Source organism: Oncorhynchus keta, chromosome 7, assembly GCF_023373465.1.
Source record: "Oncorhynchus keta strain PuntledgeMale-10-30-2019 chromosome 7, Oket_V2, whole genome shotgun sequence".
Lineage (NCBI taxonomy): Eukaryota > Metazoa > Chordata > Actinopteri > Salmoniformes > Salmonidae > Oncorhynchus > Oncorhynchus keta.
In genome coordinates, this window is record NC_068427.1 from 10,793,948 (window position 1) to 10,810,148 (window position 16,201).

At 46.8% G+C, this 16,201-nt stretch overlaps 1 protein-coding gene across 7 annotated transcripts in view; it reads left to right on the forward strand.

Annotated features, from left to right (window-relative positions):
* Positions 1 to 16,201, forward strand: part of LOC118385969 (formin-like protein 2) — a 94,880-nt gene that overhangs the window by 31,998 nt on the left and 46,681 nt on the right. For all 7 annotated transcript variants that reach the window (XR_004826136.2, XM_035773253.2, XM_035773255.2 and 4 more), the window contains exons 2-3: positions 6,103 to 6,186; positions 12,230 to 12,310. Coding sequence is in view for 6 of the 7 variants with exons in the window: in XM_035773253.2 (XP_035629146.2) it covers positions 6,103 to 6,186; positions 12,230 to 12,310 (165 nt within the window). In the remaining variant the exon portion in view is untranslated. The remainder of the gene's footprint in view (positions 1 to 6,102; positions 6,187 to 12,229; positions 12,311 to 16,201) is intronic.

Consider the following 16,201-nt stretch of genomic DNA (forward strand, 5'->3'; position numbering starts at 1 on the left):
TGTCTCGGGGCCAAGGGCTACTGCTGGGCTCCAAGTATAACAAGGCAGCAGGCAGGAGGAATTAACTTTCATTAATGGTTTCGCCTCCCTTATTTTGAGCATGTCATCCAATTGATTAATATGGGTTGTGTTTCAGTGGCTCGGTGGATATAATACGCTGCCCACGGCTTGTGGTTTTATGTCACTCTTGTGACTGGCTGCTCAGATGTAGTGTTCTCTTTTAGGGACCGGAAGGGGGTAGCTACTAGCTAGCGATGTTAGGAGTCTGGTTCCTAGCCAGACCAGTCGATGGAACTCGGGGAAACTCCAATTCCCTCCAGTCAGCAGGCTGCTTGTTTCCGAGCCGCTCCTGAATACGAATGTCATTTTCTGTTTCCTACAGTGGTGGGAGAGAGTGCATGGCAGTTCAGTGCTATTACGGGCATGAGTGCTTCTTGTGTTGTGTAGGCTCTGTGTGCTGAATCAGACATGGATCCTCACATGGCCTTTTCCCCCAACAGCATCCGTCACCATGAGACAATGTCGTAGAGATCCACCCACGGGCTTGAGTTTCTTCTGAGCTAGCTAACAGTCAATGCAGATACATTCCTGAAAGGCATTATTTAACACTATCTTTTCACAGCACTGGCAAACCATGACCAACCATGACCAACTCCCTGACCGAAAAGGCTGACCCATAGAATTAGCGATTTAGAATACTAGAATGTACTTGGATCTTCTTATGACGGGATCAAGGTCAGCCATTTTGGTCAGGGAGTTGGTCAACCATGGTTTGCCAGTGCTGTGACAAGATATTGTGTAAAACCATTTGAATAATTGATCTGCACTGTATGTTTGTTAGCTAGCTAGGCAGTTTCAGAAGAATGGTAACATACATTTTTCAAATTAAATGCCAATATGCAATTCAAACAATGCTGTCAATCTAAAGCCATACAATGGCTGAAATCAGTTGATGAAAGACAAGTTGTAAATGCAACAAGTACTGCTATCGTTCCCTAAATGCAACAAGTACTGTTCCTTGTTCCCGAAAGTAAAGTTGAGGCCGTGTGGTGGATTGATCTCGGAGTATGCATTTTGATCAGGTTTTATGCATTTTGGGAATTGTGAGAAACACTGGTCGATATCCTTTTTATCGCTTTTGAATGAGAGAATCAGATTTGGCTTTTTTTTTTTTTTTTTGTTCAGGCAACACTTGGCATGTTATTCGTTTCCTTCCTAACCCTGATGCCAGCTCTGTCTAGGTCAGGCCCTTCCAACACACATTGCATAGACACAGGTGTGAGACATGGGGTCATCTCTGGCTGTTTCCTGGTATCACTCGATCACGGAAAACGGCACACGGCGCCGGAGGGTATGGCGGCCGTTTTACATGCTATTTTGTGTATTTTTTTGGCGCTGACCGTAATTATTATTTTGATGATGATTTTTTTTACATGTTTTGGCCATCGTTTCCTATAACTGAAAGCTTCTGGACATTAGAACAGCCTCGTTATTGTTTTTATTGTGTTACTATTTCCTTTTTATTTAGCAAATTATGTGTCTTATTTTTTAACTGCATTATTGGGAATGGGCTCATAAGTAAGCATTTCACTGTGAAGTTGCATTCTGTTGCATTCGGCACATATGACCGATACGATTGGATTTGATTTGAGTTGCAGGATATCCCCCCCATCTGTCTTCCATTAGCTGTCCTCGCCGTGTGGCTCTGGAAACTTCAGTGGCGGAAAACCATAGACTAGCTAGTCCCAGTGCTGAACACACATTGATAGATGATCCTGACGATTGAATCAGAGTTAAAAACAAATCTGCACTAGACTGTAAAGTGGCCACATTTTTTCCTTCCTTAAGCAGTGGAAAACATTCTCCCTGCACCACTAGTAGTCTGTGTTTATAACAGAGACATGGTATTCAACGGTCATAGTAACAGAATGGACCACAGCCCTGGGTTGTATTTCATGACAATCACACAAATGCGGAATATCTAGGTTCTTGTTTATAATCTGCGTTTCTCATCTGAAGAATTGCTTCATGTTTTAGCCTAACACCTTTAGTTGTTTTCCGAGTAATAACGAAGGTTATGGTTCAATAGGGTGTGTTTTCTGTCAGTGAGTGTGCGCTAGGATAGGCAATGAATTTGGGTGTGTGGTAGCGATTAAGCACCAGCTAATTGTTTCAATATTTCCTAATGCACTTATGGGTGGGGTACAGTGAGGGTTGGGGCCAAAACGAGACAACCACAGTCTTCAGGGGGACATGACATAAAGCAGATGTTGATTAAGTAGGGTAGGCGAACCCGAAAAAGAAAGGGCTTCGTAAACAACAGGTGTGGACTAACAGTCAATTGTTGGGCCCTTCCCAACAATGCTGAGAGAAACTTCTAGGAAAGTGAAACACGTAATAATAGATTAACAATGAGTACTGATAATTTGGCTACATACAATGGGTAGCGGTATCGAGTCAATGTGCAGGGGTTCGGTTACGGTACAGCGGACAAAAATGAAATGCTAACAGTTACTCTAGTTCATTTTAGTTTATTTGGCTAAATACGCTAAAATTAAAAAGGCACCCTATTTGTGACCCAAGTCCAGTTTCTGTGACGTCATTCACAATGTTTCTGGCTTTGTCTGTTGTGACAGGGATTATTATACCGGGCCTCTCAAGAAGTTGTTCCCGAAATGGACCTGGATCTTTCCCACCTGGACAAATATGCATAAATACATTTTTTTTCAATATATCGACATGGTCGGATCCGAGTGAGGGAAGCAGTAGAAGAGTTTGTTTGTAAGCTACTTTATTAGCCGGAGATGACACGGCGGGAGGGCCCTTGCCTTGTGTTACTGTGAGCGAGACAAACAGGAGCAAGGAGGAGGTAGGGAGCGACAGAGAGACAGCACCCAACCATAACAAGCCAACTCACGCTAGAATGCTAACTTCAAGCTTGTCATAGCTAGGTTATTTATCATCCAGTAAGATTATTTAGTAGCTGTATTCACTGCTTCAAACCTGAGAGAAGCTAATTGGCTTAGATAGCCAGTTAGCTAAATTAGCTAGCTATTCAGGCTAATTGAGTCTGCATGCGCTTTCTTCCTGTTCTACAATTACAAATAACAGCACAAGGGCCTGTTGGCTCTTGGTCGTTGTACAGTATACTACTGACTGTAGTGGCGCTTTGATGACTTGTGACTGGCCGACAACAACAACAAGCTACGTGCACCACTCTGGGCTATTCTGGTTGAGCAGTGGAGAACATATGATTAACGTGTTATCCACAACTCTCTGTCCCTCACCGTTGTAAACGACTGTGAAGCCAAAATGTACCCAAGCTGGAGTTTTAAACAATGATTGAGGATCCCATAATTCTGGTTTTATCGAGCCCACCACTCGCCATCTACAGAGTTCCCGGCTGCCCCTCACAAAAGGATACTTTGAAAATTCGCCAGTTAATATTAGAATCTTGATTACAACGGGCGCATAGGCTGTAGTTTTAACGGAACTACAGTATGTTTTCAGCTCAGATTTATTGGGGACATTGCCCTGTGTAGGGTGCCATCTTTCGGATGGGAAATTAAAGATCCCATGGCACTTATCGTAGGGGTGTTATCCCCGGTGTGTTGGCTTAATTCCCAAACCCACTGGCTCCAGGTCTTCTATAAGTCTTTACTAGGTAAAGCTCAGCTCACTGGTTACCATAGCAACACCCACCTGTAGCACATATATTTCACTGGTCATCCCCAAAGCCAACACCTACTTTGGCCGCCTTTCCTTCCAGTTCTCTGCTGCCAATGACTGGAACGAATTGCAAAAATCACTAAAGCTGGAGACTTATATCTCCCTCACCAACTTTAAGCATCAGTTGTCAGAGCAGCTTACCGATCACTGTACCTGTACACAGCCCATCTGTAAATAGCACACCTCACTACCTCATCCCCATATTGTTTTTTTTGTTGGTCTTTTACACCCCAGTATCTCTAGTTGCACATCATCATCTGCACTTCTATCACTCCAGTGTTAATGCAAAATTGTAATTATTTCACCATTATGGCCTATTTATTGCCTTACCTCCCTAACCTTACAACATTTGCACAGCCAGTCAAGATGCTCTCAATGATGCAGCTGTAGCACTTTTTGAGGATGCCAAATCCCCTCCTGATGGGGAAGAGGCGTTTTCGTGCCCTCCACGACTGTGCTTGTGTGTTTGGACCATGATAGATCCTTAGTGATGTGGACACCGAGGAACTTGAAGTTCTTGACTCTCTCCACTATAGCCTTGGTGATGTGAATGGGGGCGTGCTCGGCCTTCTGTTTTCTGTAGTCCACGATCAGCTCCTTTGTCTTGCTGACGTTGATCGAGAGGTTGTTTTCCTGGCACCACACCACACTTCCCATTAGGCCGGCTCATCGACGTCGGTGATCAGGCCTACCACAGTCGTGTCATCTGCAAACTTATTGATGGTGTTGAAATCGTGAGAGGCCACGCAGTCGTGGGTGAATAGGGAGTACAGGAGGGGACTAAGCACGCACCCCTGAGGGGCCCCCGTGTTGAGGATCAGCGTGGCAGATGTGTTTACCTCCCTTCATCACCTTGGGGGTGTCCCTTCAGAAAGTCCAGGATCCAGTTGCAGAGGGAGGTGTTCAGTCCCAGGGTCCTTAGCTTAGTGATGAGCTTGGAGGGCACTATGGTGTTGAACGTTGCGCTGTAGTCAATGAACAGCATTCTCGCGTAGGTGTTCCTTTTGTCGCAGTGGTGAAAGAGCAGTGCGGAGTGTTGAGGCGGTATGCGAATTGGAGTGGGTCCAAGGTGATCCATGACTAGCCTTTTCAACGCATTTCATGGCAACAGATGTGAGTGCTATGGGGCGATAGTCATTTAGACAGGTTACCTCTTCTTGGGAAGAGGGACAATGGGCTACATGTAGCAGGGGCAATCTGCAATTCAAGCAGTAACAAAGCATAGAGTGTCATGAATTGAACCAATGCATGGGCGTTGGATAGCAGGCTGCTAATACAGCACATCACTTCCTGCTGCATGTCACTTTCAAATCCTCTCCATAACAAAGCAGATTTTTGTTTCCAAAGAAAATGGAATCGAAAGTTGTATTTTCTGGCTAAACCGTTTGGTTGGATGTTTACAGTTTGTTTTACGGAGTGGTTTCACTACAATAACTCTTAAGATTGCATACGGTATATGTGAGACAATCATATCTCATTGCAGAGGACCTATTTCAAGACAGAAAGAAGTTTGGATTTCCTTAGTGAGGATACGTAGCACCGGGGAGACTAGGCCTTGTTATCTATGCTCTCCCTCACAGCCTTCCTCCCCTATCTTACTCTGTCAGTGTTGTGTACTTGTGTGGATTCAGAAGTGCAATCACATAGAATGATGACACGCTTTCACACACACTCACAAAACCCACACACGCATGGTGCTGTGCCTGGGGATCCCTGAGGGATTAAATGGCGCTGAGTGATTGTACTTGATGGTGCTTATTATGATGAAGGGACGTTCATCTCAGAGAGAGATAGACATGGCTCCTAGCGCTACAGACGGGTTATATTATACAGTAGTGCAATCCCATGGATGACACACACACACACACACACACACACACACACACACACACACACACACACACACACACACACACACACACACACACACACACACACACACACACACACACACACACACACCCTGTATACAGACTACAGAAAGGGGTTAGTTCATCCCCCCTAGACACAGCCCACAGAGTCAGACTCATTAGGAGATAGTTCTCTCCTCACCCTGCTACTCCTTAACCTCTATATGTCACATGCCATCACAGTCTCCCTCACGATGACAGAACAGTTATTAAAGCTGCGTCGCAAACGGCAACCTATTCTCCAAATAGTTCCCTACTTTTAACCATTGGGCTCTGGTGAAAAGTAGTGCACTATACAGGGAATAGGGTGTCATTTGTGAACCATTCAGTTTACATTTCCCTCCCGCTTTGTCTGTGTTGTCTTCTGACAGTTCGGGTCGACGTTTCGTCATTGTTTTACATGTTATTATGGGCACCTGTGTGAAAGTGTCTTGTGGTGATGTTTTCCCTGATTCTCTTTCAGAATTCGATGAACCTTCCTCCAGACAAAGCGCGACTACTACGGCAGTACGACAACGAGAAGAAGTGGGAGCTCATCTGTGATCAGGTGGGATGTTGCTCTATCAATAATCTATTCACAAACTCCTAGTTTGGGATCTCATGTCCGGTGTGTCAGTGACTCACAAGTCTAACCAATGGCGATGGCATTCTGTGGCTGCATCCCATGTATCACCATGTTTTCTATATAGTACACTACTTTAGACCAGAGCCCATTTGGAACCAGGTTAAAAGTAGTGCACTCTAAACGGTATAGGGTGCCATTTGCGACGCAGGTGTTCTGTTCAGCAGACTGAGTGCTCGGCCCTTCTGCCAGTGTGTTTTCTGCTTACCTGAGCAGAGGGAAAAGAGGAGAGTGAGAGAGGGACCACCAAGCACCCGCTCAGGCCGAGGATACCATTGATACGAAGCCACCCTGAACACAATGAAGCTGGAGTGCGACACTGGGAAGAATTTGCAATTTGCTGCCTGGTCATTTTACATTTTTTTCACCTTTTTGTATCTGGCTTGAGTCAATGTTTCTGTCACTGTCGTACACCAAGTGATGTGTGAGGTGGTCTGTCATTTCTCAATGCAACCCTATTCCCAATTTAGTGCACTACTTTTGACCATGGGACCATAGGGTTCTGGTCAAACGTTTATTTTTTCCCATCTATATAGGGAATACTATAGGGTGCTTTTTGGGACACAGCGTCAGAATGACACTTCTCCTTCTAAACCAAGATTGATCAAGTAGTGGTGTAGGGATCGACTGGTGTAAATCTGTCCTGGGAATGTTTTGGCGTGAGATGTGATACGCCAGGATCCAATATCTTCTTCACTGTTTGTGCAAAAAAGTTGGATCATGTTTTCAAAAAAAAAATGGACTCCTGGGTTTTCATGTTTGTCGTCAAAATAATGAACCCATGTTAAAGCCTTGAATAATATGCTTTTCCATGTCACGGTATAGCTACACCGAGTTTCTCGATGTATAATCATGGAAACTGCGATGTTCGTAGGGGTAACCAGAGAAACAAGGCTGATAAGTACATTAGCTTTTAACAATATTTATCCTGAAAAAATATTCAGAGGGGTTGAATTATTCAATTCTTGGGGGGAAATTAAGGAGATTGATCAAATATTAAAGATGCTCTCACAACAAAAACAATGAGGAGATGATTCGAAGGAGGCCTGCATGAAGAACATGCTGAATTCGTCAATGTCCAATTATCCTCATCAGAGACTGTAATCACCTAACGAGCCTTACTCTGACCCTCAGTAGACCTCTCATCTACATCATGGGTTCGTCCCAAATGGCACCCTATTCCCTATATAGTGGACTGCTTTTGACCAGAGACCTGTGGGCCTTGGTCTTAAGTAACAAACTAAATAAACAAGAGTGCCATTTGGGACATAGAGCATGGCTTTTCTGTTTGTCAATGCCATGTGGATGGAATGTTGGTACAGCAATGTTTTTGAGAGATGGGTCGTTTCACAAAAAGAGTACCTTTTGATATTTGTACCGTTTATTTTTTTTTACCCTATTTTCTCTCCAATTTCGTGGTATCCTATTGGTAGTTAGTCTTGTCTCATCGCTGCAACTCCCGTACGGACTCTGGAGAGGCGAAGGTCGAGAGCCGTGCGTCTTCCGAAACACAACCCAACCAAGCCGCACTGCTTTTTGACACAATGCCCACTTAACCCGGAAGCCAGCCGCATCATTGTGTCGGAGGAAGCACCATGCACCTGGACACTGTGTCAGCGTGCACTGCGCCCGGCCCGTCACAGGAGTCGCTAGTGTGTGATGCAGTGCCTTAGACCACTGCGCCACTCGGGAGGCCCTTATTTAACTTTTTCATAGGAACATTTGTTTTTCATTAAGTTGAACATGAGCTTTGCATTAGAGGTTGACCGATTATGATTTTTCAAAGCGGATACCGATTATTGGAGGACCAAAAAAAAGCAGATACCAATTAATCGGACAATTTCTATATATATATTTGTAATAATGACAATTGCAACAATACTGAACTTTTATTTTAACTTAATATATAAATAAAATCAATTTCATCTCAAACAAATTGTGAAACAAGTAAAATTTGGTTTAAATAATACAAAAACAACGTGTTGGAGAAGAAAGTAAAAGTGCAATATGTGCCATGTAAAAAAGCTAACGTTTCAGTTCCTTGCTCAGAACATGAGAACATATGAAAGCTGGTGGTTACTTTTAATATGAGTCTTCAATAATCCCAATTAAGAATTTTTAGGATGAGTTATTTTAGGAATTATAGGAATATTTATCTCTCTACCATTTGTATTTAATATACCTTTGACTATTTTATGTTCTTATAGGCACTTTAGTATTGCCAGCCTAATCTCGGGAGTTGATAGGCTTGAAGTTATAAACAGTGCAATGCTTGAAGCATTATGAAGAGCTGCTGGCAAACGCAGGAAAGTGCTGTTTAAATGAATGTTTACGAGCCTGCTGCTGCCTACCACCGCTCAGTCAGACTGCTCTATCGACTCATAGACTTAATTATATTATAATAAACACACAGAAATACGAGCCTCAGTTTCCGGATTTGACCATATTAATGACCTATTATTTCAAACACAAAACGTTTATTCTTTCAGTGAAATACGGAACCGTTACGTATTTTATATAATGGGTGGGACTCATTTCGTGGAATGACCCAGTTATTCACGGTGCTTCATCCTCAGCCTTTAGATTGGGAAAGCCCTTGAAGCGAAGTGTCTCTCGACTTGTTCCTCCTGCAACACAGGAGAGAGACATCTGCTTTCCCCATTCATAGAGGAGTTGTAACGATTTGCTCGATCAGCTGCCTGACGGCCCAGTATGGTGCATGTTCAGTGATTCCTCTCTGTCCCTTTGAAATGGGAAAAGTTTCTCTCATCTCCTTCTCCTCTTCCTTTTCCTGTCCCTCTCATCCACACTGCAGTGCTGCTTCTGAGAATGGGGGAGAAGCGTGCTGCCTGGGATTTTAAAGAGATTCTCTGGTACTTTTGTATACTTTTTAGCCAGTACGTCTGGAAGTAGCCCTCACAATCCAAAAGTGGTCCCCAAATAGGTCGTAGTAAGTCACGTATGTGCAGATATGTGCACCACGTCATTGCTCTCTCTCTCTCTGCTGCGTCCAGTGAGCCGTTGGGCCCGCCCTGCAACCTCATTGGATAGTGCTGAGCAGGCCTCTTTCTAGCTGTCACTCAAATGCAAGAGACTGAGGCAAGACATCTAAATGCTAGCGGGCTGGCCCACGTGGGGGGAAATGTAGGGAAATTTACACGGCACAGCTTCACGAACTCAGTCGCTTTCGCACTTGGGATTTCGTGGCTAATTGAGGTATGACAGTAATTCTGCTCAAAGATTATGCATGAATGAACTACACATTGACACATCCAGCCTAAAGCGGAAGGTTTCTTAGTCGCCAAAGTACCGGAGCATGTCTTTAACTCAGGGATTTACAACGGCGGCTCGGTTGTAATTACCAGGAATTCACTCCTCTTTATCTGGCGGCTATACCAAGCTCCTCGTTCCCTCCACACACAGGATATTACATAAGCTCCTGGAACAGTGCCCTTTAACCCCTACCTTCCCAGTCTCCCACTTCCTACTCTCCCAGATCCTTTAACCCCCACCCTCCCAGTCTCCCACTTCCTACTCTCCCAGCTCCCTTAACCCCCACCTTCCCAGTCTCCCACTACCTACTCTCCCAGCTCCCTTAACCCGTACCTTCCCAGTCTCCCACTTCCTACTCTCCCAGCTCCTTTAACCCCCACCCTCCCAGTCTCCCACTTCCTACTCTCCCAGCTCCTTTAATCCCTACCCTCCCAGTCTCCCACTTCCTACTCTCCCAGCTCCCTTAACCCCCACCTTCCCAGTCTCCCACTTCCTACTCTCCCAGCTCCTTTAACCCCCACCCTCCCAGTCTCCCACTTCCTACTCTCCCAGCTCCTTTAACCTCCACTTTCCCAGTCTCCCACTTCCTACTCTCCCAGCTCCCTTAACCCCCACCTTCCCAGTCTCCCACTTCCTACTCTCCCAGCTCCTTTAACCCCAACTTCCCAGTCTCCCACTTCCTACTCTCCCAGCTCCCTTTACCCCCACCTTCCCAGTCTCCCCCTGCCCTGTCTTACTCAGCCCCCATGCTGCAGGTGCAGAGGAGATGAGGAGAGATTCTACTGCAGTCTAGATCGAATCCAGACCACTACCCTTCCTATATCCTCTCTCAGACCACTTGTATAGCTGTCATAGACCATGCAGGAACTCTCTTTTATATGTGCCCCTATGAATCTCATATACTTTCTCTACTCTATAGGCCCGCCACATATATTCATTTCCCTGTCCTTTTCTATCAGCAACATATGCAGCCTGTCTGTCATCAACAATGGTTTCCATGTTTGAGGCCTAAATAACACCCCATATCTTGCACTACTTTTGACCAGAGCCCTGTGGGTGACCCTATGGGCCCGGGTCAAAAGTAGTGCAGTATAAAGGGAATAGGGTTCCATTTGGGACTGAGAGGCACTCACTCACGCATTGATGTGACGGCCGAGGCCATCGCCATCATCATACAGCCAGCAATGGGATGATCAAACCGCTCGCCCCCGAAACATAAAAACCACTCTGTCTGCATCCCTGCATGTCTGACCTGGGTTGCCTAGCGACATGTAGTGAGCTCTGGAGCACCGTGGGGGAAGGGGGGGGGACTGCCTACTGCCAGTCGGTCAGTGCAGCCGGGGGTAGCCAGCCTTCCTCCTGAGCTCTTAGTAGGCACAGATGAACCACTGCAGTGCATAAATACAGCATAGACACAAAGCTATTGTGTGGGAACTGGGCCTGTGTGGATTAACTAATCACCCTTCTGGACTGGCCACTTTTTTTTTGTCCCGAATGGCACCCTATTCCATATATGGTGCACTACTTTTGACCAGAGTCCATCAGACTACCTCTACCAGGGTGGTAGCTAACAGCACGCTGAGGCATATTGGTCACGTCCACTCCAGTGTGAGTGGAGAGTTAATCAGACATAGGGCCTGTCAGAAATGACACCCTATTCCCTATATAGTGCACTTTCTGGGGATTGTAGTACACCATATAGTGAATAGGGTGCCGTCTGGGACTCAGGCTCATTCAAACAGACTGCTTCCCAGCTCTCCAGCCTCTCACAACACAACAAAGCCCTATGATTTACATTGACTGGATGGATGATGGTGATTCATGATGGGGCTTTTGCGTGATTCGATAATATAAAGAGGGGTGTCCATCTCAAGATCAGCTGTTATTGTATCCACCACCAGCTGGTTTCACATTAAGACGAGGGAATCAAAAAGGAGTCTATGATGTTGTGGCCCCTGTGAGTGATGATCTGATGGCTTTTGATGCTAGTGCCATTACAAAACAACCGCAATGTTTCTGAGTCCGCAGGCTTGAGCAAAGTAGCTAGGCTCGTAACCGCTGCTGAACAAAAAGTAAAGTATTCGAATGTGTCTTGTGTGTTCTCTCTCTCCTCCTCTCTTTCTACTCCTCTCTCTTTCTCTCGCTCTCTCTCTCCTCTCGCTCTCCTCTTTCTCTCTCCTCTCTCGCTCTCTCGCTTCCTTTCTGGATTGGTCTCTCGCTTTTGCTCTCTCGCCTGTCCATCTCAAGATCAGCTGTTATCTCTCCACCACCAGCTCTCTCTTCTTCTCTCTCTCGCTCTCGCTCTCTCTCCTCTCTCTGCTCTCTCTCCGCTCTTGAGCTCGCTCTCTGCTCTCTCTCGCTCTGCTCTCTCCTCTCTGCTCTCTCTCTCGCTCTCTCTGCTCTCTCTCGCTCTCTCTCTCTCGCTCTCTCTCTCGCTCCTCTCTGCTCTCTCTCGCTCTCTCTCTTCTCTCTCTCTCTCTCGCTCTCTCTGCTCTCTCTCTCTCTCTCTCGCTCTCTCTGCTCTCTCTCGCTCTCTCTGCTCTCTCTCGCTCTCTCTGCTCTCTCTCTCGCTCTCTCTGCTCTCTCTCTCGCTCTCTCTGCTCTCTCTCGCTCTCTCTCCTCTCTCTCTCTCGCTTTCTCTGCTCTCTCTCTCGCTCTCTCTGCTCTCTCTCGCTCTCCTCTTTCTCTCTCCCAGGAACGATTCCAAGTGAAGAACCCACCTCACACATACATCCAGAAGCTGAGGGGTTATCTGGACCCAGCGGTCACCAGGAAGGTGAGCGAGTGTTGATTGTTCCCAACCAACTGTTCCACTGCCTCAGCCTCTTCCTTCCCCTTTCAACCAGCTCCACACCACCAGGATATCCCAGCGTCCCTATGGCTGTGGAAAGAAGGCCCAGTGGCCCCGAGAAGTAGTGGACCCCTTGGCGTTAAAGGGACATTGCACGTTCAAATAAAAAATGTGTCAATGTTTTCAGACCTCTAATGTCAAGATGAAACCACGACCCACTGCAATCGGTTGCGTAGATCCAGCTACTGTATGTCTCCACCCCAAATGAGTGCACCGTCATCATGGGAAATAGGCATATAGGTGTCCTTCTGACTACTTTTGAGGTCTGAAAACATCCGACACAATGTCATTTGTGAGTGAAATGTCCCTTTAAACATGGCCTTGCAGAGCCTTAAAGGAGTGTTATGATATCATCCCCACAACTTGCTGGTGGCAGCAGCAGGGGAGTGAAGCAGCCTGTACTGGCTGAGGATGACTCTCTGGCCACAGAAGCGGAGTTTGGGGTGTGGTTTTTTTCCTTCTAAAGTACAGTGTCAGCCAACCTTCAGGCCTTGCCAATAAGGCAGAGTTTTGGCTCGCGGAGAGCGATAGTGCCGCTGTGAGAAGGGGCTGCGTCCGCAATCGCACCCTATTCCCTTTATAGTGCACTACTTTTGGCCAGGGCCAGGAGGGTATATCGGAAAGTATCTAGGGAATGGGGTGCTATTTGGGTCGGCAGCGGCGTCTCTCTCTGTGATTAAAAACAAATGAACTGAATGACTCTGCCAGAATAACAGCAAACTGTTCCGGATCATTTCATTACGCTGAACTGACTGGAGTGAACGTTTCAAGAGCCACATTGTACGCTCGCGGCGGCACGACGAGAGCGAGAGTGCAGATCTGTAGCTGGCGATGGATGTGACGACGGCGACACAAATAGAATGTCTGTCTCTGCCATCCTAGGCTAATGTTGAATTATTTACAGCGTTGTTGGGTTTTTTCCCCTTCTTCATAGTGTTGAACGTTTGTCCCTCGTCCCCTTCCGCGATAGAAAGAGCAAAGGGAATGTGTTATGCAGCGTGTATTTTGGCACTCCTGCACCCCATAGCTGCATTATCGATGTAGTCTTAACGTCTATCCCAAATGGCACCCTATTCCCTTTCTGGTGCACTGCTTTGAACCAGATCCCTATGGGGGTGCCGTTTGGGACGCATCCTTGGTACACTGTTTTTAATGATACCCGAATAGGGTTGAAAGATTAGCGTTTCTCTCTGGAGGCGGAGATGAAGGAGAAGGAGAATGGCAGGAAGAAGGTTGAGGAACAAAATAGGCGTGGGAGAAGAGAGGAATAGAAAGAGGGAACAGAGTGGATGGTGGATGAGAAGTGCTCATATTGTAGGCAGACGTAAGACTATGAGGACGAGTGTACTGTGGGATGGGGCAGGTTTGCTCTGCATCCCAAATGACACCCTTATTTCCTATACTGTTGACCAGGGCCTAGTCAAAAGTAGTGCACCATATAGGGATTAGGGTGCCATTTGAAACACAGCCGTAGTGTGTGGGAGGAGGGCTGGTCCAGGTTTACTCTCTCTGTCTGTGTCTCTGTCCCTCTCTGGGTATAAACACGTAGCACTACGATGGCTGAAGGAAGGATTTATTACACGCTGGTTGCATCCCAAATGGCACCCTATTCCCTATAGTGCCTCACTAATGGGTCCAAGGGGAGACCCATAGGGCTCTGGTCAAAAGTAGTGCACTATATAGGGGATAGGGTGCCATTTGGGATGTGACCACTGACTCCAGGGCCTGCATACAGTAGGTTAGCCCTCGCTCCCTTTGTTTGTCTAGCAGCGCTGGCCAAAGTATGGTCGTCTTCTACCTTTATTGAAAACGTCTGTCACAATCGGACCGAGAGGCACCAGCTCTTTATTTAAACAGGTCTGCTCTGCTCTCGGAGGAGGAAAGACATCCCTGACCCCCCCGTGTTTATTTTCACATCGAAGCGTCAGCCTGTATGGGCCGTTTAGCCCCTGCCCTGGTAGAGAAGAACTGTGAGATACTCCTCCAATGTTCCTGTCTGCTCCTTCTAGCGCGCGGCTTTATACCCTGTTCCTACGGGAGTTATCGTGTCCCTCGCCGAGGTCAGCAACCTGCACCAGGGGAGAGGGGAGAAGTGAGAGAGAGAGCGGTAAAGGGGGCGAGAGAGAGGGGGGAAATTGAGAGAGAGGGTGAAATAGAGAGAGAGAGTCAGGGGAAAGAGAGAGAGAGAGACGGGGAAAGAGAGAGAGAGAGACGGGGAAAGAGAGAGAGAGAGACGGGGAAAGAGAGAGAGAGAGAGAGAGAGACGGGGAAAGAGAGAGAGACGGGGAAAGAGAGAGAAAGAGAGAGACGGGGAAAGAGAGAGAGAGAGAGAGAGAGAAAAGGGCAACCAGTGAAGAACAAACACCATTGTAAATACAACCCATATTTATGCTTATTTATTTTATCATGTGTCCTTTAACTATTTGTACATTGTATGTATATATATATATATATATTTATATATATATAATATGACATTTTTAATGTCTTTACTGTTTTGAAACTTCTGTATGTGTAATGTTTACTGTTAATTTGTTGTTTTTCACCTTATATATTCACTTTGTATGTTGTCTACCTCACTTGCTTTGGCAATGTTAACACATATCTCCCATGCCAATAAAGCCCTTGAATTGAATTGAATTGAATTGAAAGAGAGAGAGAGAGAGAGAGAGACGGGGAAAGAGCGAGAGGAGAGAGACGGGGAGAGAGAGAGAGACGGGGAGAGAGAGAGAGACGGGGAGAGAGAGAGAGACGGGGAGAGAGAGAGAGACGGGGAGAGAGAGAGATACGGGGAGAGAGATAGAAAGAGGAAAGAGAGAGACGGGGAAAGAGATAGGGAGAGAGAGACGGGGAAAGAGAGGGAGAGAGAGACGGGGAAAGAGAGACGGGGAAAGAGAGGGAGAGAGAGACGGGGAAAGAGAGGGAGAGAGAGACGGGGAAAGAGAGGGAGAGAGAGACGGGGAAAGAGAGAGAGACGGGGAAAGAGAGAGAGACGGGGAAAGAGAGAGAGACGGGAAAGAGAGAGAGACGGGGAAAGAGAGAGAGACGGGGAGAGAGAGAGAGACTGGGAAAGAGAGAGAGAGAGAGACGGGGAAAGAGAGAGAGAGAGAGACGGGGAAGAGAGAGGGAGAGACGGGGAAGAGAGAGAGAAAGACGGGGAAAGAGAGAGAGAAGAGACGGGGAAAGAGAGAGAGAGAGACGGGGAAAGAGAGAGAGAGAGACCGGGAAAGAGAGAGAGAAAGACGGGGAAAGAGAGAGAGAGAGATGGGGAAAGAGAGGGAGAGAGAGACGGGGAAAGAGAGAGAGAGACGGGGAAAGAGAGAGAGACGGGGAAAGAGAGAGAGACGGGGAAAGAGAGAGAGAGACGGGGAAAGAGAGAGAGAGACGGGGAAAGAGAGAGAGACGGGGAAAGAGAGAGAGAGAGAGAGACGGGAAAGAGGGAGGGAGAGACGGGGAAAGAGAGAGAGAGACGGGGAAAGAGAGAGAGAGAGGGGGAAAGAGAGAGAGAGACGGGGAGAGAGAGAGAGAGACGGGGAAAGAGAGAGAGAGACGGGGAAAGAGAGAGAGAGAGACGGTGAAAGAGAGAGGGAGAGAGACCGGGAAAGAGAGAGAGAAAGACGGGGAAAGAGAGAGAGAGAGATGGGGAAAGAGAGGGAGAGAGAGACGGGAAAGAGAGAGAGAAAGACGGGGAAAGAGAGAGAGAGAGATGGGGAAAGAGAGGGAGAGAGAGACGGGGAAAGAGGAGAGAGAGAGATGGGGAAAGAGAGAGAGAGAGAGATGGGGAAAGAGAGAGAGAGAGATGGGGAAAGGAGAGAG